Source organism: Hippocampus zosterae, chromosome 12 (assembly GCF_025434085.1).
Source record: "Hippocampus zosterae strain Florida chromosome 12, ASM2543408v3, whole genome shotgun sequence".
Lineage (NCBI taxonomy): Eukaryota > Metazoa > Chordata > Actinopteri > Syngnathiformes > Syngnathidae > Hippocampus > Hippocampus zosterae.
In genome coordinates this window covers 15,471,973-15,497,290 of record NC_067462.1, presented here as the reverse complement: position 1 = coordinate 15,497,290, position 25,318 = coordinate 15,471,973, and the positions used below count along the sequence as shown (strand labels likewise).

The 25,318-nt window shown below is 42.0% G+C and overlaps 3 protein-coding genes across 7 annotated transcripts in view; 1 reads left to right on the top strand and 2 right to left on the bottom strand.

Moving 5' to 3' along the window:
* Nucleotides 1-190: 190 nt before the first annotated feature.
* Nucleotides 191-16,970, bottom strand: armc8 (armadillo repeat containing 8). Of its 2 annotated transcripts, none has more exons than XM_052081777.1 (22): nucleotides 16,675-16,970; nucleotides 15,647-15,723; nucleotides 14,411-14,482; nucleotides 12,128-12,270; nucleotides 11,951-12,048; nucleotides 11,766-11,858; nucleotides 11,591-11,671; nucleotides 10,207-10,282; nucleotides 9,473-9,563; nucleotides 9,348-9,408; nucleotides 9,065-9,265; nucleotides 8,897-8,992; nucleotides 4,989-5,071; nucleotides 4,347-4,428; nucleotides 4,140-4,226; nucleotides 3,804-3,896; nucleotides 3,553-3,702; nucleotides 2,624-2,719; nucleotides 2,433-2,528; nucleotides 1,506-1,578; nucleotides 1,158-1,251; nucleotides 191-1,075 (listed from the first exon to the last, which is right to left on the bottom strand). In XM_052081777.1, the coding sequence occupies exons 1-22, from the start codon at nucleotides 16,717-16,719 to the stop codon at nucleotides 1,042-1,044; spliced, it is 2,022 nt and encodes a 673-aa protein (XP_051937737.1). In that variant the 5' UTR covers nucleotides 16,720-16,970; the 3' UTR covers nucleotides 191-1,041. The 2 variants fall into 2 exon arrangements, with proteins under 2 accessions (XP_051937737.1, XP_051937738.1); XM_052081778.1 differs by lacking the exon at nucleotides 16,675-16,970 and adding an exon at nucleotides 16,375-16,436.
* Nucleotides 16,971-17,158: 188 nt separating this feature from the next.
* dbr1 (debranching RNA lariats 1) lies at nucleotides 17,159-22,469 on the top strand. Of its 2 annotated transcripts, none has more exons than XM_052081786.1 (9): nucleotides 17,159-17,327; nucleotides 17,656-17,854; nucleotides 17,925-18,049; nucleotides 18,473-18,553; nucleotides 18,632-18,717; nucleotides 20,038-20,262; nucleotides 20,346-20,423; nucleotides 20,496-20,641; nucleotides 21,570-22,469. In XM_052081786.1, the coding sequence occupies exons 2-9, from the start codon at nucleotides 17,658-17,660 to the stop codon at nucleotides 22,258-22,260; spliced, it is 1,629 nt and encodes a 542-aa protein (XP_051937746.1). In that variant the 5' UTR covers nucleotides 17,159-17,327; nucleotides 17,656-17,657; the 3' UTR covers nucleotides 22,261-22,469. The 2 variants fall into 2 exon arrangements, with proteins under 2 accessions (XP_051937746.1, XP_051937747.1); XM_052081787.1 differs by having other exon boundaries at nucleotides 17,608-17,854.
* A 126-nt stretch (nucleotides 22,470-22,595) lies between these two features.
* Nucleotides 22,596-25,318, bottom strand: part of rab5b (RAB5B, member RAS oncogene family) — a 183,880-nt gene continuing 181,157 nt past the window's right edge. For all 3 annotated transcript variants that reach the window (XM_052081807.1, XM_052081806.1, XM_052081808.1), the window contains 3 exons: nucleotides 24,850-24,972; nucleotides 23,808-23,901; nucleotides 22,596-23,547 (listed from right to left, as the gene is read on the bottom strand). In XM_052081807.1, coding sequence (XP_051937767.1) covers nucleotides 23,432-23,547; nucleotides 23,808-23,901; nucleotides 24,850-24,972 — 333 coding nt within the window. In that variant the 3' untranslated portion in view covers nucleotides 22,596-23,431. The remainder of the gene's footprint in view (nucleotides 23,548-23,807; nucleotides 23,902-24,849; nucleotides 24,973-25,318) is intronic.

Sequence of the window (25,318 nt, the reverse complement as noted above, 5' to 3'; positions counted from 1 at the left end):
TGCGGTTGCATTAAGCATCCAATAGATTGAGTTACTCTAAAGGGAATACAAAAAAAAAAATACACCTTTACTTACATAGAGCTTTCACAATTGCCCAGTTTGTTGGTGACCCCACTCATCACATTGGCCACACGTTGGCAATGGTAAATGCTACATTTTCAATAAAACTCTTAAATAAAAGTTGAAAGTGTACACTTCAATCACATATTGATTTATTTCAGACAGTATCAGGAGAATAAAGTAGCGGCATAAATTAGCTCCTTGGTGAGGACTGCATATATTTTTCAGTGAGAACATTCATCCCATCAGAGCATTGATGAAGTGTGAAATGTCAGTCAACAGTCCGGGGGAGGGGGAAAAATGATTGAGAATACGTATGACACCCAATGCTCTTACTGTGCTGCTGCACTTCAGTGTCCACAAGGAGGGGCAAGTGTCATTGGATAATTTTCTTGTGATATGCACAAAATGTTTTTGAAAGTTTAACATAAATCCAAGAAGAAAAAATAAGGAGTGAGGATGCCACAGGACCGAGTGCGTGATGAATCAATTGCTTCAATAGGCAGACTGAAGACAAAAATGACTTTTTTTGATTTCTAAACACGACTGAAAACAACACAGAGGGTAAAATCGGGGAGAAAAAATAACATTCCAAAAATAGATATTTTTTATGCTCATATTTATATATATTTACGAGGTAAGTATACACAAGAATGAAAACATCCACAATTCAAAATAGCTCCGTCTCTGTTTCCTTTCCCTCTCAAGGTGTCCTTTGTCTTGAAGAGATAAAAGAAGGAAAGTGCCCTCTTGAATTACAAATGCAAAAATAACAAGAGGAAAATCTTGTCATCCAGTCCGTCACGTCAAAAAGCTACAAGCTTCACAAAAATAGTCTCCAAACCATCATGGTAAATTGTGTCTTTCAAAGGGGGAAAATAAAAGAAAGGTGTCTTTGTGCAACTCAAAAAGCTTCAGTCTTTAAACCAAACAAAAACAGCAGGCGTCCTCCCCGAGTGATGCTTGTGACTCCCCCTGTGGTCATGCCAGGTACTGCTGCATGGCTGTCTTGGCCCTGTGGGGACATTCGGGTGCATATGTTGTTTTGTTTGTTTTATTGTGATGAAGAGAGGGGTGAGTTGAGTTGAGGTTCGCACCTGTCGCTGAGGTTGGCGTCACAGGCCTGTGAGAGTTTGTGCAACATGTCTACGAAGCCCAACTCCTTCAGCTTGTCCTGGCGCTCCTGAGAACCTGACAACACACACACACAGGAGGGAAGATGTTGACTTACGCCCTTGCATAGTGTTTGTGTCAAATTTGACAGCAATGAATTTGAATCAAGATGTGTAGACTTTTAATGTAAATCTAGGACCCTCTCTATGACTATTTATGTTGTTTCTTCTAAACATTTTGCGCTCCTCTACATTTTGTACGACGTCAACACAATTTGAATGCATTCATGAACAATGACCCCTTTAGGGGCTTTGCAGTGTGTGCCATTTTACCGTCGTCCTCGTTCCAGATGAGGTTAGTGATGCAGAAGGTGGCGGCAAGCTGCAGTTTCACATTGGAGTGACCCTGAGGGTTACAAATATGTTAGACACTTCAAATTTGCGACTGAGCCATAGAATCGGTTATCATTATGGCCTGATTATGGGGTGAAAGTTCTTTTTGTCTGTGTTTTTCTTGGGACAAATAAATCATCATTATGAGGGCTTTGTCAAACTCGATACCGAGATGAAAAAAAACAGCCCAGTTGTTTAAAATGAGTAGACCCACAAAAAAAGCTTGAAAAACCCTGTGCACCAAAAGCCACAGGAAGTCAATTTTGGAAACATGTTGACCATTTCTCGTAGAATTTACACCGATCAGTTGAATTGGAATGGCCGATATTTTGCATTTTTATGCAAAATCTGTAATTGGCTGTCATGGCCTATTTTGCCAATTGTTCAATGACCCCAAATGAGACATTACAGCAAATAAAATCTCATTCACTTCGGGGACGTTCTGTGCTGCAATCGTGCACGTTTGAGCCTGAAGGTTACGGTAATCTATTTTTAACTTTGTCACGTGTCTCGTGAGCAGAAAGCCTTTTTATGTAAACAAAACAATTTGATGTAAATTTTTTAAAAAACTATCTAGAGTAGATGTGTTCTTTACTTTACTTTCATTTTAACATCTCTTTTAAAAGGACATAACCTTTTGTTTTTTAAGGTCTATGCAACCTTACTCCAAATCTGGTATTCTGACTAATATTGCATTTGCTGAATATGATTTGAGCAGCAAAAATCAACATCATTTTATCTGGCCATTTTGCCACTTATTGTTGACTGAAAATTACATCAGAGTAGCTCAGGGCTCAAGTAACGACCAATGCACCTCCCAACTTTTGGAGCGCCCCTACCGTGGATAATGCATAAAAGTAGGCCTACCATGTAGTATTTGATTTTCTGCAGCATGTCGTCATTGGTCATGATGAGCTCCTTGGCCGTGTTGCCATCGGCGATGTTAGCGAGAATGCAGAGTGCCTGCTCAATGATATGGTTTGAATACAAGTTAGTCACAAAAAGACAGCGGCAGACATCCTATAATAATAATAACGCGACCGTTAGGCTCCTCTCACCTGCTCTTTGATCTCTGCGCTATGCTCAGCCTCCAGGATAAGCGTGACGGCCTGCATGATCTGCTTCCCATGAGAACTCATGATCTGATCCATGTGCTGACGGCAAATAAACGTGCTGATGAAACAACATGCTGGCCTTTATTTGCATGATTATTTAGAAATACAATTGTATTTTTCCACCATTGAATGTAACCTCTAATATTTACAACTCAATTAAAAATGAAGGAGTTTTGAGTGAGGAGATGTAAAAATAGACAACTGAGATAAAGTGGTTGGGCAAGTGTGTGTAAATGGGGATCGGGTTGTGTTCCGAATTAACTAATCACACGTAAACTTATGTTAAATGGGCATCAGAACACAACTGTCGCCTCTGGTTAAGCCCAAATACAGTTCAGATGTTCGATTAGGATTTTCCTAGCTTTTTATTTTTGGTTTCCAGTAAAAGCCTGAGGTTGTTTTTTTTGTTTTGTTTTGTTGTTTTAGAAGACTAACTGGTAGAATTGTGTACAAAATCGTGGCAATTCAATTTGGGAGTCGAAAGCGATCAAGTCGGTATCCCTCCGGTGTAAGATCTCTGATGCATCCATATCTTGCAATGGAGAGATTACAGTTCGCTTGAAATCGTACTTTCAAACAAAAAGGTCAGTTTAGATGCATCATATAACACTGTTATCCAAGATATTTGATTGTTCTACGTTTTAATGTAAATTTTCAAGATTGTTGAGAAGTTAACGACATGTGCTCATTAAAAGTATGTACTTCATTTTCGCTCACACATCATCACCTATCAGTGGTATATAAACAAACCAAAACTATTGTTTATTGTGAAATCCGGAAAAACATGTCATCGTGACAGGCCTAACAATGGGTTAAAAAACAAAACAGTGCTGTCTGTGTGCACGTGTGTCTATGTATGTAAGTGCTCTCACAGGGCGTGTTGACAGGAGATTCCGCAGCAAACCCAGCGTCTTCATCAGCACATTACCGTCAGGATCAGAGAGTAAGCGAAAGAGCTGCTCTGTTCCCAAACATTGAACAATCTCCACTTTCACCTTTTGGTCTGCCTGGAACGCCATATTCTGTGTCCACGAGTACAGACACACACATAGAGTATGGACAGTCAATGAAACTGTCTCCAATGAATTCCATTTGGAGTGTGTTCAGAGGAGTCATTTCTCACCATTAGGGCCCAGATTCCGTTGACCCGAAGTGCAGGACTCTCGCTCTGGGTCAGACTGCATAGTAGTTCTACGACACCTGATTCAAGGATGGGCTGCGCGCGTGCACACACACACACACGCGCGCGCATGCCCAAGCACACACACACAAAGCACAGTTTTTTGAGTAGAAATTCACTCGGAGCAGCACACAGCCAAACAATTGCAAACGTCAATATGTCGATTCTATAGGAGCCACCTCAACATGGCTCATGGTGACCCGCAAGAGCCACCACCCAAAAAGAAGGACCCCGAAGAGGGTTTTGAAAAGTCAATGGTGTGCGTTTATATGTCCTTACCTCTTTACTGGGTGAGAACTCCAGCAGTAGGTTGCATAGTGTTGAAGATGCCATGACCAAGACTTCATCAGGGGCGTTTTGCAACAGCTACATGAAAACATGCACAACCAGAAGGGAGTTATAGAAAAATATCATTTAGGTGAATTGGTGCAGTTCCTCTACTGAAGGAGAAATTTGTTTGTTGGTTAAAATTCCACGACAGTTTACCTTCATGAGGGGTTTCCACACCGCGTGATCGTGGAAGCTAGTCCGCAGCTGCTGCACCGACCGCGAGAGACTATGTAGACATCTGGAACAAGAACACGATAGAGTAACGCAGTATAGTAAGCGTTACACCATGCATTAATAACTGGGGGGAGGGAGAAAAAAATAAGTGGTTACTTAAATATTTTATGCCAAGCCACTTTGTCATCATCCCACCTTTGTCAAGTATCTTTTAAATTGTAAGACTTTGTTCTGTTTGCAGTGGCATCAGATTTTACTGGTCACAATATCGGTGAAGTTCCGCCCCCATAACATGATGAAATTTAGACTCCACAGCAGAATCCATCAATAAATGAAGAAGCAGTAAAGAGTAAGTAATAGTAACAAATTGACCAAATGTTCAGCTACACACGATGCTGATGGGCAGCCACGACCTCCGAAGATTACCGGTAAGCTATTTTCACGAGTCTCTTTTGATCATTGGCTAACAAAAACATTCTGTGGAATGACCACTAAGCTATTTTGTGAGCAATTACCCCCTTAATTCCGATTGAAATTGTTTTTGTTTCCCGAATATGTAACACCGGTATGTATTCCATTACTCCCCAAGACTATATGTGTTGTAGAGTTGAAATATGATCTCACCTGACAGCTGCCAAGCGAACTTTAATGCTGGACTCTGACAGGCCACTGACTATCCTGTCCATCATGTTCTCCGTCTCTGTGATCTTGACAAAGAGATACAAGAATGATAGTTGTATACAATCATTACAATTATTCTAATACCGTATTTTCCACACTAAAAGGTGCACTCGATTATGGGCGCACCTTCAATGAATGGCCTATTTTGTAATTTTTTTCATATATTGGACGCACTGCGCTATAAGATGCAACCTGCAATGCATCCAGTAGATGAAGCTACGCTCAAGGAAATGCCTACAGAACTGTAGCAACTCCACTCGGGTGAAGCGCACCTCAGCAGTCTATAGACTGCTGCTATCTGCTCTGTGCGCGAGCACGTATGCACTAGGGATGTGAATCTCAGCACTGAGGACAATTCGATACACACCTCGATGCACTACCAGCGATGCGATACTCAAACGATACATGGAATTTTCTGGCGACACAATGCGATACGTTTCACCGTCTTCGTGATGTGATACGACGCGATACACATTTAGTTCAAATCAATGTGATCCGATAAGATACAGTGGAATTTGTTGTGATATTGTGCAATTAAACATGATGCAAATACGCAAAGAAAAAAGTTTAAAAAAAGATGGAATTCAGTATGGTATTGCAAAAAGTAGACCACTTTATTCCTTATAAACAGTAGAACGTGTAAAACAACTTATTTAAGCCCTTTCACAATTGGGTTTTGTGCAAAGAAAATGTAAACAATTTGGCACCTGAGACTCACAGCTGTTGCTGTAGTGTAAACACAAACAGACTACTCACCTATATGAAATATCCATCTCCATAGGACAGAAAAAAATACAATTGAAACAATGTGGCAGTCACAGCCTCAAAGCTGCTGTGTGTATTGTAGCGTACACAGACCACTCTCACCGAGTGTCAAAATGAAATGTCCAAAAGAGTCATCCATATATAGTTATTCCTAGCGCGGTCACAGTGAGCTGCAAGGGGACCCCCAAAATAAGAGGCGATTTTTTTCTGATCCTGACCTGTTTTGCCAAGAGTTTCTCCGGTGTCCAACGAGGAACTGGATAGGGAGGGGGGCAGGAAACTTGTCGGTGATGTGGTGCCATCGGTTTAAGTGGTCTGCATATTTGTGGTGCTGCGTTGTATGGCTTCGTAGTGCGACATTCTTTGCAAATTACGGAGCTTTTATCAATCTTTCCGTCTTTCTTTTCGAAGCCGTAGTATTTCCAAACATAAGACTGAATGTTGCGGAAGCATTAAATACAGTAGTTTCCTCGCTGCTGCTTGCGCGAACTTCCATAGTGTTTCGCTAGTTGTGTTCTGGACTGTATGTGACGCACGGCTACCGTCCGTATTCAACACAAAACGCAAAACAATGATGGTGCATTCATTGCACCTAGGAAAGGGCAGATAGGTGACGTTTAACATGAATAAAACGGCGCTCGAATCGGATTTTACCAATACCCACCAATGCATCGCGATGAATCTCGATTTCACCCGTCAATCGCGTCGTACCCAGTGAATGAGCCGATGCACTCGCATCGCGCACGTGCGCATCGATGTATCGATTAATTTCGATTATTTTCCACGCCCTTAGTATGCACATGGTACAACCAATCATAATGTGACGGAAAAGTGGTTAGGACTGCACGACTGTCCGTGTTCTATGTTATGTGTTGTGTTTATTATTTTACTTTATGTTAACTGTTTTGTAAAGCGCTTTGTTACAGCTGCCGCTGTTGTGAAAGCGCTATATAAATCAGCATGTATTGTATTGTATTGTATTGTAATCAGCGCCGACGCAACCACACCACAGATCAAAGGAGCTTTGAACAAACGACAATAGCTAAGAAACTTAGCTATTGTCGTTTGTTCAAAGCTTTTAGCCTAAGATAGCTTAGCTCAAGGGTGCCCATTAGGTAGATCCTGATCTACCGGTAGATCTAAGACAGGTCCCAAGTAGATCCGAGGAGTGTCGAGGAGAAAAAACAAACAAAACAAAAAAACAACCATTTGTGTGTTTTTGTACATGTTAGTAATATTTTTGTGTTCATGTACGCTGCACCCTAATCATCCTCAGTCTCATTTTCACTCACACAAAAAAATAAATAAAAAAAATAAAATAAAGGTAAATCTTGAATTTACGGTGGCGCGTGAGTACGTCACCGTAAGTTGTTTGCGCTCAGCAGTCTGCAATTGCAGCTTGTAATCAGAGCTGTTGCGCTCTATCTTTTATCGTCATTATTCTCACTCAGAGTTTGCTTCATGTACAATTCACCGAGGGCACGGGCAAAGAATAGTTATCTCGGAGGGCCCAGGGAAGCACTTTAAAACTGTACGTGTGAGCTACGATAGTTAACAGGCTGCAAAAGTGCATCGCATGCCTCAGTCATGGCGTTCATGTGTGCGTGTGTGTGTGCGCGTGCCGGTAAGGGTAGATCCCGGGAGGTTAGTTGATCGAAAAGTAGATCTTCAGTCCAAAAAGTTTGGGCACCCCTGGCTTAGCTGTTGAGTGGCGTTGCTCGAGAGCGATCAAATGTCAGTAAAACTTATTTAATAAAGCAGCAACACAGTTCACTTAACCAACAGCAAGTTATTACATTGACTCCTTAACGTTGAACTCTCTTGCCACTGCTCTATTTCCGTGTTCAACTGCGTAACCCGATCGCCTTAAGTTTGAACTCTGCGTTGTAAGCATGTCTCTAGCAAGGTGCCATTTTGGGGTCGACATATTTCTGTAATATGCTTCTTTCACCTTAGACAGCTGGCCAAAATAAAACCTCTCCTCTCACATGAACACTTTGAGACAGTAATTCATGCCTTTGTCACATCCCGGCTGGATTACCGCAATGCCTTGTACTTTGGAGTCAGCCAGTCCTCCATTAAGCGCCTTCAGCTGGTCCAGAATGCCGCTGCTCGCCTCTTGACTGGTACCCGTAAGAGGGAGCATATAACTCCCGCTCTGGCATCCCTTCACTGGCTCCCCATTCGTTTTAGAGTTATTTTCAAGATCCTCCTCTTTGTTTTCAAATCTCTGAATAATCTCGCGCCACCTTACCTCTCTGAGCTCATCCGCCCCTACACCAGTGGACCAGTCTTTGTTAGAGGTACCAAGAGCTAAACTGAGGCTCAGAGGGGATCGAGCCTTTTCTGTTGCTGGTCCCTCTCTCTGGAATGACCTCCCACTGAACATTCGGCAAGCCTCCTCGCTGCCCATCTTTAAAGCCCTCCTCAAAACTCACTTGTATTCTTTGGCGTTCGACTCAGCATGACTTAGATTTGTTCTTGATTTTACTGCTTGGTGCTTTCCACCGCCTTTGTTGCCGATTCGTCTTGCTGTTTGTTGTGTATGTTAAATCACTCCATGTACAGCACTTTGTATGCAGCGATAGCTGTTCGAAAGTGCTCTATAAATACTGTTGACTTGACTAATAACCATACACAAGGTGCATAGGATTTTAAGGCACGCTGTGAGCTTTTAAGAAAATGGAAGGCCTCCTAGTGCGGAAAATACGGTACAGCAAAAATATTTGCGGGGAACAGGCTCAATGCGAATAGCTAAAATTCACTACTGGAAGCCCTCAAAAATGTTTTTACAGAAGTTGCCTGTAGATACAGGATGCATACAATGCTGCAAAGAAGCGCTTTTGTCTAAATTAAACTCCTCAATTTACTTAAACCTGGTTCATTTGCACCAAGATACCACAAAACGGTGGCAATGCATTTTTCTGATCCAAATAAAACTCCTCAATCTAATACAAGACAGTTTGCACCAAGACACCACAAAATGGTGCTATAGTAATACATTTGTCAATTTGGCCTCAGCACAAAAAGAGGTAAATTTGTGAATGCTGAACTGACTGATTTTCGAAAGAGCATGGAGGGCAAACCTTCTTGCGGATGTCCTCGTCATTGGAACCCAATGAGGCGTATAGTTTGAAAGCCGCTTGCCTCAGCTCATGTGCGTGCTTAAGGTCGTGGTCCAACTGCGCAGAAAGCGAACTGTCAAAAACACCATGTAAAATGTGGAACCAAAAATCCCACCTATGTCAACCCACCCTCTTGATGTCGGCGATGGCTGACACGGAGCTGGGGTACTTGAAGTAGTCGGCCAACATGGCTACCAGGTGGTCGGTGGTACTGGCGATTCGCTGCAACTCCACATCGGGCTCCATGAGGAAGGCCAGCGTCTCTGCTCCCTCCACTCGCTCCTCCAGCAGATGCTCCTTGCTGCACATGCGCACCAGGCAAGGCAGCGTCTGCACCAGCAACAAATGTAGGAAGTCACACACACATACCTCAAAATATATTGGAAAAAATTTTTTGAGAAAAGCACATCACCTTTAGGACAATGCAACCGTCATCTGTCCTGATGGCGCCTGCTCGACACATGTATGTGAGACTACAGCAGAAAGAGTGTGTGTCAAAAAAGTTTCCAAGAGAAACATCATCTGCAATCCGCTCACCATTTGGCTGACGTTAGCTGCATTTCAATGGGCTGATCCCTTTGCATCATTCGGACAAATACCTGAGACAACAGCTCGCCATCCACCAGCACTGCAAGCATACACAAAACCTATCAAGGTGAATGGCTAAAGCAGGACACACAGCCGCACACACACACACACACGCGCACACACACACATACTGATTTTAGACTTTTTTTTCATGTGAGAGACCCCACACATAAGGAGTAAAAAGAAGATATCACCATGTGAGTGAAGACTGCTTTATCGTGTATGATGTACACTGTTCCCCCAGTAATCATGAGAGATCGAGACCAAGTCCTGCCGTGAGCAGCTAAATTCTACATGGTGCCACAGGGCATCCAGACTGCCAGAAAGTAGAAGAAAGAAGAGTGGTAGAAGAAGAAATAGAATAAACTAGTCTTGGGCTAATTGTTACCTTGTCAGCCTAACTCGGTATTGATGAGACATACATAAGGATGTACTGTGGTAAATATCGAACAGATTTAACATGTATGATTGACGGTCCCTGCGCTGTTTTCTGAGCAAAGCAGAGAGGAAAAGAACTATTTTCCTACAACTAAAACCACAAGCTCACTCAGGCTGATAATTGAGAAAATTTTGAGAATCGGGCCTCTGCTGACTTGGACTGCAAGTATGAGAAAAGTGGGAAAATTAGACCTATCTGTTTATGTGTACCCCACTAAACAAGTACGATAGACTACAACACTCACCATTCACCAACGTCATGGACACCTGAGTGTTCTCATAGGCCAGCACTGAGAAACATTTTAATGCCTGCATACGCACCTGGAAGGACAAGAAAAGGTTTACATCTGTTTGATTGTGCCTTCTTTCGATCAGCACGATAGTCAAGATGACAATCAAAGGTGGGTTTCCACGACCCCATTCACATCAGTCATTATGAAGTATCAATAAAAATATATATTACAGATCTTCGATACCACAAATGAGAAAAACATATTTCCAATCAAATAAAGATAAAATATAATACAATCAAAACAAAAGATAATACAATCATCAAGAGGAAAAATACTATTCATATTACAAAACAGAGATACATACAAGTACCAAAAAAAAAAAAAACTTAAGCAAGAAGTAACTGAAGTCCTCTGGATATTACACACAAATAAGTAAAAGCATTATATGGCCTGTACTAAAAAAAAAGACCTTAAAAATGCACTGGGGGGGAAAAAAAGATTCTATTTTTCTCAAATAATTTTGGGAGCCAACACATTAATTATGCACTCTTAGTAATCTATACGAGGGGTGTAACTAAAACTATTTGAATCGGAAAATCGGATTTGAGTTTGAATATTCGAGTGCATTGAATCTACTTGTTCCACTTTAAAAGATAGACATACAGATCCGCTAATTCGTTTATCCTCACGAGTGTCATGGGCGTGTTGGAGCCTATCCTGACCAACCATTATCAGGCTGGAGGCGGGGGACGCTGAATTGGTTGCAAGCCAATCTCAGGGCACTTAGACAAGCAACCATTTGCACTCACAGTCACATCTAGGGACAATTTAGAGCAGTAGTTCTTAACCTGTGTTCGATTGAACCACACGGGTTCAGTGGATCGGTCTCAGGGGTTCAACGGAGCCTCTGCCACGGAGGGTAAAACACACGCGACCCAACATGTCAATTAGTTACGACACGCCCTCTTGGCCATCACTGGCTGCAGATGATCACATTACATTGCTTGTCCAATCAGTGCTGGCGGGAAATTGAGTAGTCGACGTGTGACTGGCGTGATAGTACGTCACAAAATTAAAAAAAACTTAGACTTATGTCTTGAAATCTTATTTACTTGCGTTTTTGTATGTGTTGAATTTGTAAAAAGTCATATTTTTGTTTTTCACTAATGAAGGGTTCGGTGAATGTGCATATGAGCTGATAAGTGATAATTTACCCATATAATGGAACAAGTTTGTCGAAAAGAATGGTGATTTAAAACACCACTGTATTATTCATTTGGTAATTACTTCCATCACTGCAAATGGTGCTATCAGACATCATGGTGACTTGATGAATGAAGTCAAATTAATATGAAACATTAAATAAAAAAACATTGCAGACATGATGGCCACTTACCTTATAAGAGGGCGATATCAGCAAAGGGGCAATGTTCTGAATGGCACCATGGTTAAACAGAACCGTTTGGTGCTCTGGAGTCTGAACACAAACCACCAAGACATAAATCAAAAATGTCTGCCTCAACTGTTGCCATACGTCCACAGACTGCCAATGAGCCACTACTAACAAATACCTTACAACAGTGAGAGAAGATCTGTGTGGTGTACTCCTGCGTCCTGTGTGAGTGGCTCAGCAGCGACATTAAATGGGGGATCACAGTGGGATCCTGCAGATAATTTTTTTAAAAAAGCATACAATGTTTTTGGGAGGGCGCAGAAGGGATGTTTTAGCTAAAACAAAAGTAGGAAGTGATCATACAGTGTAGAGCAGCTGTACTGGAGTGACGGGACTGATGAAAACTGTTCTGAGGCATCGAAGACAAGCCTCAATGAAAATCAGGTCAGGACACAAGAGACCTGCAAACAACAGGAAAGAAGTTAACCACTCATGATAATGACAATGCTCCCGGAGATTGGAGGATACTTGTGCCCTAACCTTGAAGAAGGGCGGGGATGATGTGGCAGTCAACCAGGGACTTGATGTTGTTCTCAGTGCCCATCGCCAGGCTGCCCAGCACCACCGCACACTCTGTCCTTAGCTCCATGCTGGAGGAGCTCTGTTGCAGAAGGTACAGTAACCTACAACAGAGAGACAGACGCAGACACACACACACACAAACATTATACTGTACCGGTACTTTTAATACAAATACTTCTGTTTGACACCTCCCTCTCATATATGTGTGTGTGTGTGTGTATATATATATATATATATATATATATATATATATATACATACATACATACATACATATATATATAAACACACACCTCCCTGTGGGGTGTCTATATATATAAATATATATATATATTAGAGCTGTCAGTTTAGCGCGTTTTTATTGGCATTAATTTAAATGAATTTTAACAGGATTAATTTTTTTCTCGCGAGATTAACGCGGCACACGTCACAAGCAGATGTTACTTGTTTGGGACTATTTTGTGTGGAATGTTACAGTGTTCTGCGTCCATATAAATAGAGCGGGTGGAGCTTCTCTGTGTTTGTCTGACAGTGATAGCGACCTAGCGAAAATAAAACGTGTCCAGTGTTGTCATTCGAAATGAGGTCTGCACAAAAACTGTAGAAAGACATCCGCACAAGAAGGACCAACACAATCAACATAGCCTGACTGTGGTGGTTTGCCCCAGCAGCACGGGAGAAGTGCGTGCGCTTTTTTTGTACGGCGGGCAGTTTTGAATACAGCGGCACATAATGAACACTGGTGTCTGGTGTCTCGTTATTCTTCAACAAACATACAGAAACAGACTGCTGTGTTCAAAGTAAACTTGAGAAAAACAAAGTATGCAACCATGGTTTAAATCTACTATAGGCTGAGTACGAGTTTACCATAGATGTGCACTTCATAATGTTATATTGCTCTGTTTTGATTTGATAAAAAAAGCTGTTAAAGCAGCTGTTTTGTGACAAAATATTGTTTTCACTGTTGTTGATGGAGAGTAATATTGTGTGAGAGATTATGTGTGAATAACTGCTCCAAGTGAAAAATGTTCATGTAAAATTGAAAATTGTTATTTCAGTAAATATTTGCATTTGGCACATAGAAAACTGATTCATGATTCCATGTTGATGAGAGCATTAAAATGGGGGGAAAATAGGACAAAAAAATGTAAAAGGAAATTCAGGAACTATAAAAAATGTGTGAGTAATCACAATTAATTTTTTAGTCCATTTTACTTAATTATGACAGTTGCATTTTTAATTACCGGTAGATTAAATATTTTAATCGTTTGACAGCTCTTTATATATATATATATATATATATAATAATTATTATTATTGGCGGCCCGGTAGTCCAGTGGTTAGCACGTCGGCTTCACAGTGCAGAGGTACCGGGTTCGATTCCAGCTCCGGCCTCCCTGTGTGGAGTTTGCATGTTCTCCCCGGACCTGCGTGGGTTTTCTCCGGGTGCTCCGGTTTCCTCCCACATTCCAAAAATATGCATGGCAGGCTGATTGGACGCTCTAAATTGTCCCGAGGTGTGAGTGTGAGTGCGAATGGTTGTTCGTCTCTGTGTGCCCTGCGATTGGCTGGCAACCGATTCAGGGTGTCCCCCGCCTACTGCCCGAAGACAGCTGGGATAGGCTCCAGCACCCCCCGCGACCCTAGTGAGGATCAAGCGGCTCGGAAGATGAATGAATGAATGAATAATTATTATTATTAGAGCTGTCAGTTTAGCGCGTTTTTTATTGGCATTAATTTAAATAAATTTTAACGAGATTATTTTTTTTCTCGCGAGATTAACGCGGCACACGTGACAGCGGATGTTACGTTGCTTTATAAATAAACCAGAAACAAAACAACAAGCGCACTGCATAGGTCCACGCACGTTTGCTTTGCCAGCCACGGCAGCGCGAGACACCGAAAACTGATACTTAGAGAGTTTATGAATGGAAAGTTTACTTTAAAAAAATTGCCAGATTGTTCCACTGACAAGACCAAAGTTACCTGTATCATACAGGTATACGACACATACAGTATACAGTATAAATAAAAACATTGTGGGGAAATAAAGAAAAGCTGAAATCACCCTCACTACATATGGATAGGTACACATACGTAACATATGTTAAAGCAAGATTCCACTGTAGTTTGTTTTTGTTTGTGGTTCATTGATTAGACGCTGGCGTTATGCCTTTCAATAAGACTGTCTCCAAAACAGAAGAGTGAGAAAAAAAGATAAGGTGAAACATGGACACATACCTTGGCACAGCTCCCAGGACGATCAAATTGGCTTTCTGCTTATTGTTGCCAATTACGGCATTCTTCATGTCACTGCAGAAGCAAACATAATTCACAAGGAAATTAAAGAATGGCAATCGTGTGAGTGAAGATTTGTTTTTGGTTATTGTGTAAGACACAAACTAAATGTATGAATACATATATTACGTAATGCAATTGTGCAACGTGGTTTTGCTGCATGGGTATGATCATAGATATGTTTCCTGTTTTCGCCAAGCTGGCCAAACACTATCAAATGGCAGGAGGCTGGTGGAAAAGTACAGATGACTGGAGGCTGTAACCAGAGCTAGCCCCTTCTCTCCAGAGGTTAAAAATAAAAAGGGAAAATGAATTCTTACGCAAAATGTTGTTCTGAAAGAGAACATCATGTAAGCACTGGAGAAGTTTTAAAAGGTAGTAAGTTTGTGTTTGAAACAAGTTGTACAGACTTTACTACTCTAATAGCGTTTCGAGTGCCATGTCAACTAGTCGCTAATTGTGTATTTTTCGCTTGAGAAGGAGGGAGTGTTGATTTCAGGAACAGATGACTATGCTTTATTGAGCAGGTCTGTCACCTTAATATATGTAAAATATCCTCAGAATTTCTGAAAGCACTGCTTTGGTAAATGAGGGGCATCAAGTAGAGGTTAAGAAAGCTAGTTTGAGCAGTATTTTCAACTTTTTTTCATTCGACCCTCACTCACAAAGAGGCAGGAGAGTGGTTGGAATAATCCCTTATCCAACCACACACGAAGAGGTCCATGATCATTTGCAAACATGGCATTGTCCACCATGCACCCACTGTGGTGTGGTCAGCCCATAACGAGGACAGGTTTGCCCATACGGCCAAGTCGCGCAATCATAACTTGGCTGCTCCAAAGGCAAGCATCACGAGAGAGAGAGTTATTTTTTACTCCCCCCATTTCGAAGTATCCAGCATCAACAGGGGAGTACTTAACCCATCCAAAGTCCATCCTGTGTTGTTCTTCTAAGGCTCTACAGAAATTTGGTGTAAGAGTTGTCCATTGTCGGTGAATAAAGAAGAATGTGACTTTTTTTATTTATTTTTGGTAATTTTAGTGCTACACAATGACATCATCAGCGACAATTCAATGTCATTTCAACTTTAATTACATTAGTGCTGACTTAAATATTATCTGAAGTTGTGCAAACCGATAGTTTGAATTAAAACTTGATGTTGAGGTGAGATGAACATACATGACTCCCTGCAGCACTTTCTGTGGGTCTGGGTCGAACAGTCGGTCCACATAATGGCGACTCGTGGCAGTGACCTCCTACAATACAACAAAACACAAGTGGATGGTAACAAACAGCTGCATGGATTTTTGTTCTCTAAATTTACGTCAAAATTAATGTCAAAGAGAGTTTTTTGAATACTTAAAAAAAATACTCTCAACCACACCATTTAAGTTGCCATCCCCTTCTTTAACAGCTCTAATAAATGCACCTAGCAGCTACATGTGCCACCTCTCTGAAAATGTACTATTTGTCAGTGACAGCCAGAACGATCCACACGAAGTGGGAACTCGTCACGGCGCCAAGTGCAGCGTTAGTTCAACGAGTAGGATTTTGCAATCACCGATCTCACCTCCTTTGAATTAATAATTATTTGTAAGCGTTATTTTGAGGTTTGGGCAAGCCGGTTGGAGGCAACTAACCTCCAACTAAGCTTACAATGGGCTAGCATAGAAAGGAACATGGTAATACTGCGTTTCATAAACATATAGAATTGGTTATCTTTCGCATGAGTTAGGCTGTGGTCACGTGAAGGGATACAGATCGTATTCGTGCGATGCGTACATTACTGTTCAATATGAACTGTTATGACAACTCGTAGCAGTTAGCCGCTAACTCATTCCGGGTTACACTGACAGCTCGTCAACCGCTCGTTTCGCTTCACATATTAGCCTACAGTAAGAGAAGACCGTTCATCGTCGTTCTGACTTCACGAGTTCCCAACGTCCCCGCCTGTCCGTGCGAGGAATATACACAAAAACGAGTGCTCACTTTCTGGTAAGCACTACAGTAGGCGGAACCGCTAACATCGCTACATGTTGCAGAACCATTGATTTAGCCTTTGTGCTAACGGGGTACATGCACGTCGTTCTAGTTTTGACAACAACATATTTATGTCAACTCGTTGAGTTTGAAAATTACAACATGAAGCGTGAGAAGAAAACACAGTGGAAATGAAAACTATGTTAATCGATAAGAGTGACACTCACAGACAGCACACTGATGCGGAGAGGGGCCTCCAACAAACACGCCATCTCTCGTCCCCTGATCGAGCGCCCCAATCGGCGCAACACTTTGCCGACACCCCACCCCCAGACCAGCTTTAGGCAGCCTCTTAAAAAAAGAAATGCAGTTAAATCAACCACGTCTTAGTTTGCGTTTATTTTTTTATGTGAGGTGTATCCCCCTGTGGACACAAATGTAATTGCGAGCTTCAAAGTAACACCGCTAACTTGGCGTGTAGTCAGTCTGACAGGCAGGCAGTGGATGTGTCCGTCAAGTAAACATAAGCGTGACGTAAAGTGGTTATCATGAAGTAGATTCGTCACATTAAACTGCCCGGCAGAACAGAGAACATAGAAAAACACGCATGAAATTTGCATCTAAATAATGTGTGCGCATAAATAGAGTACTTTTTGAAAGTCCATAATAGCTTTTATTAATAAGTATTGAATCTGCTGCTGGTGACCAAAATTGTAGGCCCCTGCGCATGCGCAGTGTTATGTAAACGCAGGGTGGGAAATTTCGTTGCATACGTGAACAGTTTTCCAGCAAAATATGTACTTTTTCATCATGATTCGCGGGCCTTACAGCGTGTAGAAGCGACTCCGCGTCCTACTTGCCCCCCCCCGTCCGCCATTACGTTTCTGTAAGTCAATTTTTGTTGCTTCAAAGAACAATCAGGTAAAGGCGTGTCAATTCGCCAATGTGCTCATGGAGGACGACAACGACTCGAAATGAGCAATAACACTAAACACATTGCGCTGTTATTGGGCCTTTTCGTAGCAATGTGAAGACAATATTTTTATTAGAACCCGTTTGCATTATATTTGCTGTGTATACTTAATATGTATTTACTGATAGAGGGCTTTGACCTTTGTGCAAAAAAAATTGTAACATATCGTTATGTTGCCTCTCATTAGTCAGTAAAGGAGTTGAGACTAAACCAAGATCGCCTCTGCTGGTTGCAGCCATGAAGATTGCAGTAGAGGGCTGTTGCCATGGCGAGCTGGACAAGATCTACGAGACCATCGCCTACCTGGAGAAGAAGGAAGACGTCAAAGTGGACCTGCTGCTTTGCTGCGGTGACTTCCAAGCTGTGCGCAATGAAGGCGACCTCAAGTGTATGGCGGTTCCTGCCAAATATCGAACCATGCAAACCTTTTACAAGTCAGTGCCCCTTTGCATTTTTTTGCAGGTCTCAAGTGGGCCTATTTTTAAAGCAAAATCTTTACTACAGGTACTATTCTGGTGAAAAGAAGGCTCCAATTCTTACCATTTTCATCGGCGGTAACCACGAGGCCTCCAATCATCTGCAGGAGCTTTCTTATGGAGGCTGGGTAGCTCCCAATATATATTATTTGGGTATGGATTGCCTGACAATACACAATTTCACTTTATCTATAAAAAATACTTTTGAATGTTTTTTTTTTGCTTACGTACAAACATGTATACATGCGTACATACAGACACACAGACATAGAAACAAAGTTCATCCTCCATTTGTATCTGACAATAGTCTGAGCCTCAGGTTTTTCCCTAACTGGCTTCCGTTCCATTCACATTATAATCGCAGAGCCTGTGGCTCAGCTGAGCACGTTGTCAATCACACAAATAAGGATTTGCAAATATATATATTGAACAGGTTTTAACATTTACAGTTGCCTGCCCCAACCATTTTCTTATCAGATAGGGGAGGAAAAATTCACTTTTGACACGCCACATGTTCATTGTTCAGGATAATCTTTTAAAGACAAGGTAATCAGGATTGTCCAACTTCCTCTGCAGGTTACGCTGGGGTCGTTCGCTACAAAGGGATCCGAATTGGTGGCATTTCTGGCATTTTCAAGTCACATGACTACCGAAGAGGTGAGTTCACTATTAAACTGGACACTGTACTGTACACCATAAAGTACTGTCTTAATTGGATGTGTTGGCCTCTTGCAGGTCACTATGAATTCCCACCATACAACCCCGAAACCCTGAGAAGCGTCTATCATGTGCGAAATATTGAGGTGTTTAAACTAAAGCAGGTAATCTTCAAACCTTCAGCCAGGCTGCTCCTTTTCACAATGCAGAAATGTAGCAATACATCAGATTTTTTGAGTCATTATTGATTTTATTGAAGATTATGGTTTTTGACATGTAACCCTCAAATCAAAACTCTTGCAAATAGGTCGACACTAATATGTCAATATAATTGTGTCCCAATAACATTCTTGTTCAAGCCTCCTTCGGTTGTTGTCGACTGGATATGACATAGTTTATCGAGAGTGAGCATTCAGTTTACTGGCAGCACGGTTGGTAAGTCCAATGAGGGAGTAAACTGTCTCTGGAGCAACTGTTGCAGATGCGGCTAGTTGGAGTGACGGCTGGGCTGCACGCTTTTCTTTGGCTGTGGTCTGGATTTTTTTTTTTTTTTACCAGATTTCAGCTGTTTGAGGAAAACACTGTGCCATCTGTTGCAGTCAGATGCTACATCTTCATAGCTCTGTGTGTTCATGTCCAGGACTTGCAGATATCTTTGAAGCGCAATGGGGGGCAGCCAATAGTTCTCTTTCCTGAGGCAAGTTCATTAGGAATGCGTCCATCCTCAATCCTTCGCACATGGCCAAGCCATGAGCCTGTGTTGCATGAGCAGCATGAACATGGTGGGCAGACCTGCACTCCCACAAACCCAGGTGTTGGCAATCTTCTCACTCCAATTGATGCCAACCAAGGGTGCGGCGAAGACAGCGCGATTCAATTTGCGCTCTCGTTTGGAGTATGTTGTCCGTGCTTAACTGCTCTAGAGAAGAGAGTGCTGACGATACAGGCGTTGTACATTGCCATCTTCATTGGAGTAGTCAGCTTTGGGTTCTCCCAGACGCAGGTGATAAGGCGTCTTAGGGTTGTGGAAGCCTTGCCGATGCACTTGTTGATCTTGCCATCAAGAGACAGGTTGTTGCTAATGCTGGATCCCAGGTATTCAAACTGGTGTACAACTTTGAGTTGGTACTTGTCAGATGACTGGTTCAGTGTCCACATCCTGGCTCAGCAGTTCGGTCTTTTTGAAGCTGACGGTCAGTACGAAGTCTCTGCAGGCCTGCGAAAAGTCGACCGTCAGATCTAGTTTGTAAGTGCACTTATTTGTTTGCAGTTCCAAAAGCATGCTTTAGAAGCAGGGCAAAGAAGATAACAAAAAGGGTGGGAGCAAGGACACATCCTCGTTTAAATTCTTTTTTTTTCTTCCTCAAAACTGCCGATCGACCGCCAAAAATCCTGATTGCGGAAAGCCTAACTTTGAGAAGCTTTCAAATACACACGCCATTGAAAAAAGTATTTCAAAGCATAATGTCCATTCCCAAATTCAGATCCGGATGCCTGTCGACATTTTCCTGAGCCACGACTGGCCTCGGGGTATCTATCATCACGGGCCCACAGAGGAGCTACTGCGGAAGAAGAAGTTTCTGCGGCAAGAAGTAGAGTCGAACTCTCTTGGGAGTCCCGCCGCTGCCGAGCTCCTGGAACACCTCCAGCCTAACTACTGGTTTTCGGCGCATCTTCACGTCAAATTCGCTGCTCTGAAGCAGCATCCTGTAAGACTGACGGCTAACCCCCAACTGCTTCATTATGTTATCAACATTTTTTTTCATGCAACATCTTCCTTACATGGTTTAAGACTAAATCCAACGCTGCCCCGCGAGTCACCAAATTCCTGTCGCTGGATAAATGTCTGCCCTATCGGGAATTCTTGCAGGTAAGGGAAGCTTACATAATGTGTCCGTAAAGAGACAGAAGCTCTAAATTGACGTGGGCGCATTTGCTGTAGATCGTGGACATACCGGAAAGGGCTGGTTCATCCGACAATCTGGAATACGACCCCGAGTGGCTTGCCATCCTGAAGTCCACCGATGATCTGCAGAGGACCACCCCTCATCCCTGGAACCCTCCAGAGAATAACGGCCTGCATGAACGGTACACATTATGAATAGGTCTTTACTATATCATTTAGTCAAGTCAACAGTATTTATAGAGCACTTTCAAACAGCCATCGCTGCATACAAAGTGCTGTACATGGAGCGATTTAACATACACAATAAACAGTAAGACGAATCGGCAATAAAGGCGGTAGAAAGCACCAAGCAGTAAAATCAAGAACAAATCTAAGTCATGCTGAGTCAAACGCCAAAGAATACAAGTGAGTTTTGAGGAGGGCTTTAAAGATGGGCAGCAAGGAGGCTTGCCGAATATTCAGTGGGAGGTCATTCCAGAGAGAGGGACCAGCAACAGAAAAGGCTCGATCCCCTCTGAGCCTCAGTGTGGTTCTTGGTACTTCTAACAAAGACTGGTCCACAGACCTGAGGCGCCGGGCAAGTGTGTAGGGGCAGATGAGCTCAGAGAGGTAAGGTGGCGCGAGATTATTCAGAGATTTGAAAACAAAGAGGAGGATCTTGAAAATAACTCTAAAATGAATGGGAGTGAAGGGATGCCAGAGTAGGAGTTATATGCTCACATTACCCAAAATATTCCATAAATTGGAACACCTCGCTCTGCTAATGTGGCAGTTAAGTCATGTCCGTAAATATTTGTTTGAAAAATACTAAGAGGACATAAATATAAAACAGTCAAATGAAAACATTTTGTATGGCAGTACCTGACTTTACCTTCTTTTGCTACTTTTGTAACCTTGTATCGTCCTATGTCAATACTCTTGAGGACCTCCTGGATTACAAAATCAATTCTGACAATTAAAAAAAAAAAACTATTGTGCACGTGTACCTAATGTTGTGGCCATTCAGTCACCATTCACGACCGGTATATCCTAGTATTGTTTCCTCCTTGTTATCATCCACAATCGTGAAGAAAACTGTTTTCATACCATCTGTGTTTCGTCATTCATCAGGTGGGACTTTACGGTTCCTGAAGATGCACTGCTGAAGGTGGTGGAGCAGCTCAGTGGCGAGCTCGCTATCCCGGCCAACTTCACTCGCACCGTGCCGCCCTATGACCCAAGCAGCCCCCAATACCACGTCACACCCAGCTACCGCGCCAACCCCCAGACCACAGAACTATGCGCCACCCTGGGCCTTACGGACCTCTATACCAAAGCAGGCCAGGCCGCCGACACAAGTAGGACTCAGGACGGCCGCATCGAGGAGGAAGACGACACTCAGAGCGGTGATGAGCCCAGCGAGTACCCAACTGACAATTTGGGAACGTCCCATTCCTTCAATCCTGATGAGATCACCATAGAGGACGAGTGGGAGGAAGAGGAATGTGAGGAAGAGTCCAAAAGCAGCACTGATCCAAAACCACCCGGGGGGGACACCCACACGCCTACTGGCTTGGTGCTGCCCCCACCCAAATCCCAAGTGTCGCCCATTGCCATGTCGCCCCTCATGGACCTGCCTCCTCCCCGCCACTCCACACCAGCCATCCCCCATCTTCCTCCAGATGACACGGAGGTGGAGGGTGAGCGCTTCCTCAAACGGACCAGCGATGATGGTGATATGGGAAACCGGACCATCACACCTCGTATCAAACGCAGGAATCAATTAATCTATGCCACAGTAGAGGATGAGTATGATGAATAACTGAAAACAACTTTTTTTAAATGTATTACTTTCCTGACTTTTTAATGGAGAGAAAACAATGAAAATCATGTTTTTCTTTTTTAAAAAATATTTTAAATTTTTTTTAATTGGTCAAAAGTATTTCTTAATTTTTTTTCTAATTGTGATTTCAAGACGGCAGAAATTGTCATTGGTTGTATAATTAACTTGTCCTTTCAACAAAAAGAAATCGTCCAATCTCAACAGTAAGTGTCAATGTCTTATTTACGTTTCATGAATTCCCAAACCATTTAAATATTCATACAGTTTTAATTATTTGAATGTGTTTTCAAGCAGACAGCATAAAGCACTGCAAACACAATTCAAGTTCAATTTATTCAAATGAATAAATACAAATTGAAAAACAAATTGGCAGTTGAAAATAACATAATCCTCACTACCATTTCTCAATCCATTTATTTTTGATTATTCTTTCAAGAATGTTCCCATTCAAGTTTTGATGAGAGAAGCCACACATTTACAACAATTTGAGAAATGAAAACATTTCCAGAACTCATAAGATTCAAACATAGAACTACTCCAACCCATTCAACAATACATTCTTTCTTGTCACCGTTTCTTCATTTTTCATTCCATTATCCACTGACAAAACTCACGTCGTGCGTCAGGAATCAACACTCCCTGTGCTCTCTGCTGCCCACATTATTTGTATATTGTAATTAGGAGTAAATGTGGGGTTTTATGTCAGCTTATGTATTTTGGCTCACGCCATTATTGTTGGAAAAATACACTACTATGTATTTTTCTTTGTAGCGCAGGACATGTATGGACTACTCCTGACTCAAACATGAAAAACTTACACACATAAATTGTATAGGTCAGTTTTCACACCCACAGGACCAGACAGATGAAGCATGTGAAGCAGATTCAGCCTCTTTTATTTTACCCCATATTGCTTCCTTTGTTGTTGTTGGTGTAGGTTATCAGACAAGAGTCAAACTGAAATGATGCAAGGCAGAATATACATAATTTGTGTGCTCCCTTTTGTTGCTCCTTTCCTCTTCTCAGCTGACTTGATTCACAATGAGGATGATCGTTCAAGATGGTTGGCTGAGACAGGAGGGATACGTTTTGGGACAGGACTGTGGTAGTGGGAGTTCACGTGGTAGTACATGAAGGGGGTGTGCGTGATCTAGTTCCCGCCACAGCAAGCCCTGGTGGAATGGGCGTCGGGGTCCTGAAGGTTGACCCCTCGATGTCGTGCTGCGTGTGTCGGGTTTTGGGTGTCTGTTTTTGGCATCTTTTTGGCTGCAGAAACACAATATTCACACAGACGTAGAACTCTGCAATCGGTTGTTGTAAGAGCAAAGGTTTACCTGTTAAATTTAGAAGACTTATACAAGTCACAATTGTTTTTTGCAACGGTGAATCAAAATGAACATACCGGTAATGCAATTCAAGACTTGACTGTCATATAAAGTCATGACTTCGAAATGAGAGGAAAATATAATACTGGATATTAAATTTTGTCGACTAGAGGAGTTTGAGTGACATGAACAGTAACTCACCGATGGCCAGGAAAAGCTCATTGACGTTCATGGCCGTTTTGGCTGAAGTTTCCATAAAGAGCAGACCCGTGTCATCAGCGTACGTCTGTGCTTCCTTCGCCGGCCAAGAGCAACAGGTTAGGACAAACGCATTACCAAGTTGAACGAATTTGGAACTCGACTAAAAATCGTGAGTAAAATACACGAGCGAAACTTGGGAGTTGGAACAGTGTGATGTCAGAAAATACGTTTTGGTGAGGTTCCAGCTTGTTAACTTTAAAAGTTAACTTGATTGCTTTTGTGTGATAACACCACAGAGGGGTACCATTAATTGGACAACTGAATCAGAAATGGAACTTACTACAAGATAGGACATTATTGATTTGCTCATTACAATACGGGAAATACAATTCATTTTATTAACGGTATTCCAATAATACAGAATCACTTCTTGCCTCTCTATTTCATGTCCGTCTGGTGTCATCAAACAACGAGTACCGGTAGTTTTAATTCATTTTTGTTTTCTTCCACAGTGGATAACTTGTTTTTTTTTTTATACTGTACGTACGACAGTAATGTGAACATTTTACTTGGAAAATTGTCTATTCTGTAGAATAAAGGTCTTACAATGGTGACAGTATCAACTTGGAACAGATGAATTTACTTCATATTACTGTACTTCCAATGGTGAAGATTGTTTTGAAATGAGAACATCTTGGGAGTCGAGGACGGTCTTCCAATTTTGAGGTTCCACTGTATTTCAATGCAGATGTCAACAGAGTTTTACTTATATTTTGTCAATGTGTAAGAAAGAAATCTAACTTATGAAGCGACTGTATAGTATACCATAACTGAAGTATTTGTTTGAATGTTACTGCAGTGCCACTTAGTGATTTAAATCTGCCGCTGATTGCTCATGCACAATCAACGAACTCCAGTACAACAAGAGGTGTATCAATATTTTGCCTTTAGAAAGATAATGTGTTCAACTTTGAAAGCTATTATTGTATTATTGCCATTTTACGTTTTTTGTTTTTGAGCGAGGGTGGCTGGGGGGGCTTACCTCATACTCTACTAGTCTCTTCTCGGCCAGGTCTGCCTTGTTGCCTGCTAAAGCAATGACAATATTGGGACTGGCCTGCCTCTGCAGCTCCTTCACCCAGGCCTTGGCCCTCTCAAAGGTGTCCTGTGTGCACATCAACATAAAACAACAAACGCACAAGCGCACACAAGCGTACACACAGACACAGACTGATGTCACTTTCTGAACACTTAAGAAAAGGTTTTATGAAGGTCAAAGTTTGACCTCCGTATGAGATGAATCCATTATCATGATCGGGAACCACTGCATATTATCGGTAAAGACATTCACGAATTGCCCGGTTCGCGGATTTGTTCAATATTGCTTTAGTCAGCAACATCTTTTAGGATCTCAGGACTGAGGAATTGTTTTGAAACGAGGGGAGGAGCTTCATTTTCAAATACAAAAAAAAAGCTTTGCCCCTAACTTCTGGGATCTATTGGCAATTACT

What these genes read in the sequence shown, in the direction of transcription:
- armc8 (XM_052081777.1), bottom strand. Translation starts at nt 16,719, where the DNA reads ATGGCGTGTTTGTTGGAGGCCCCTCTCCGCATCAGTGTGCTGTCT. An exon ending in TCCGCATCAGTGTGCTGTCT is followed by an intron (nt 15,724 to 16,674) that starts GTGAGTGTCACT and finishes GTTGTATTGTAG; the next exon opens with GAGGTCACTGCCACGAGTCG. An exon ending in AGTTCTCACCCAGTAAAGAG is followed by an intron (nt 3,897 to 4,139) that starts GTAAGGACATAT and finishes GCACGCGCGCAG; the next exon opens with CCCATCCTTGAATCAGGTGT.
- dbr1 (XM_052081786.1), top strand. Translation starts at nt 17,658, where the DNA reads ATGAAGATTGCAGTAGAGGGCTGTTGCCATGGCGAGCTGGACAAGATC. An exon ending in CTGCTCTGAAGCAGCATCCT is followed by an intron (nt 20,263 to 20,345) that starts GTAAGACTGACG and finishes ACATGGTTTAAG; the next exon opens with ACTAAATCCAACGCTGCCCC. An exon ending in CCTATCGGGAATTCTTGCAG is followed by an intron (nt 20,424 to 20,495) that starts GTAAGGGAAGCT and finishes CATTTGCTGTAG; the next exon opens with ATCGTGGACATACCGGAAAG.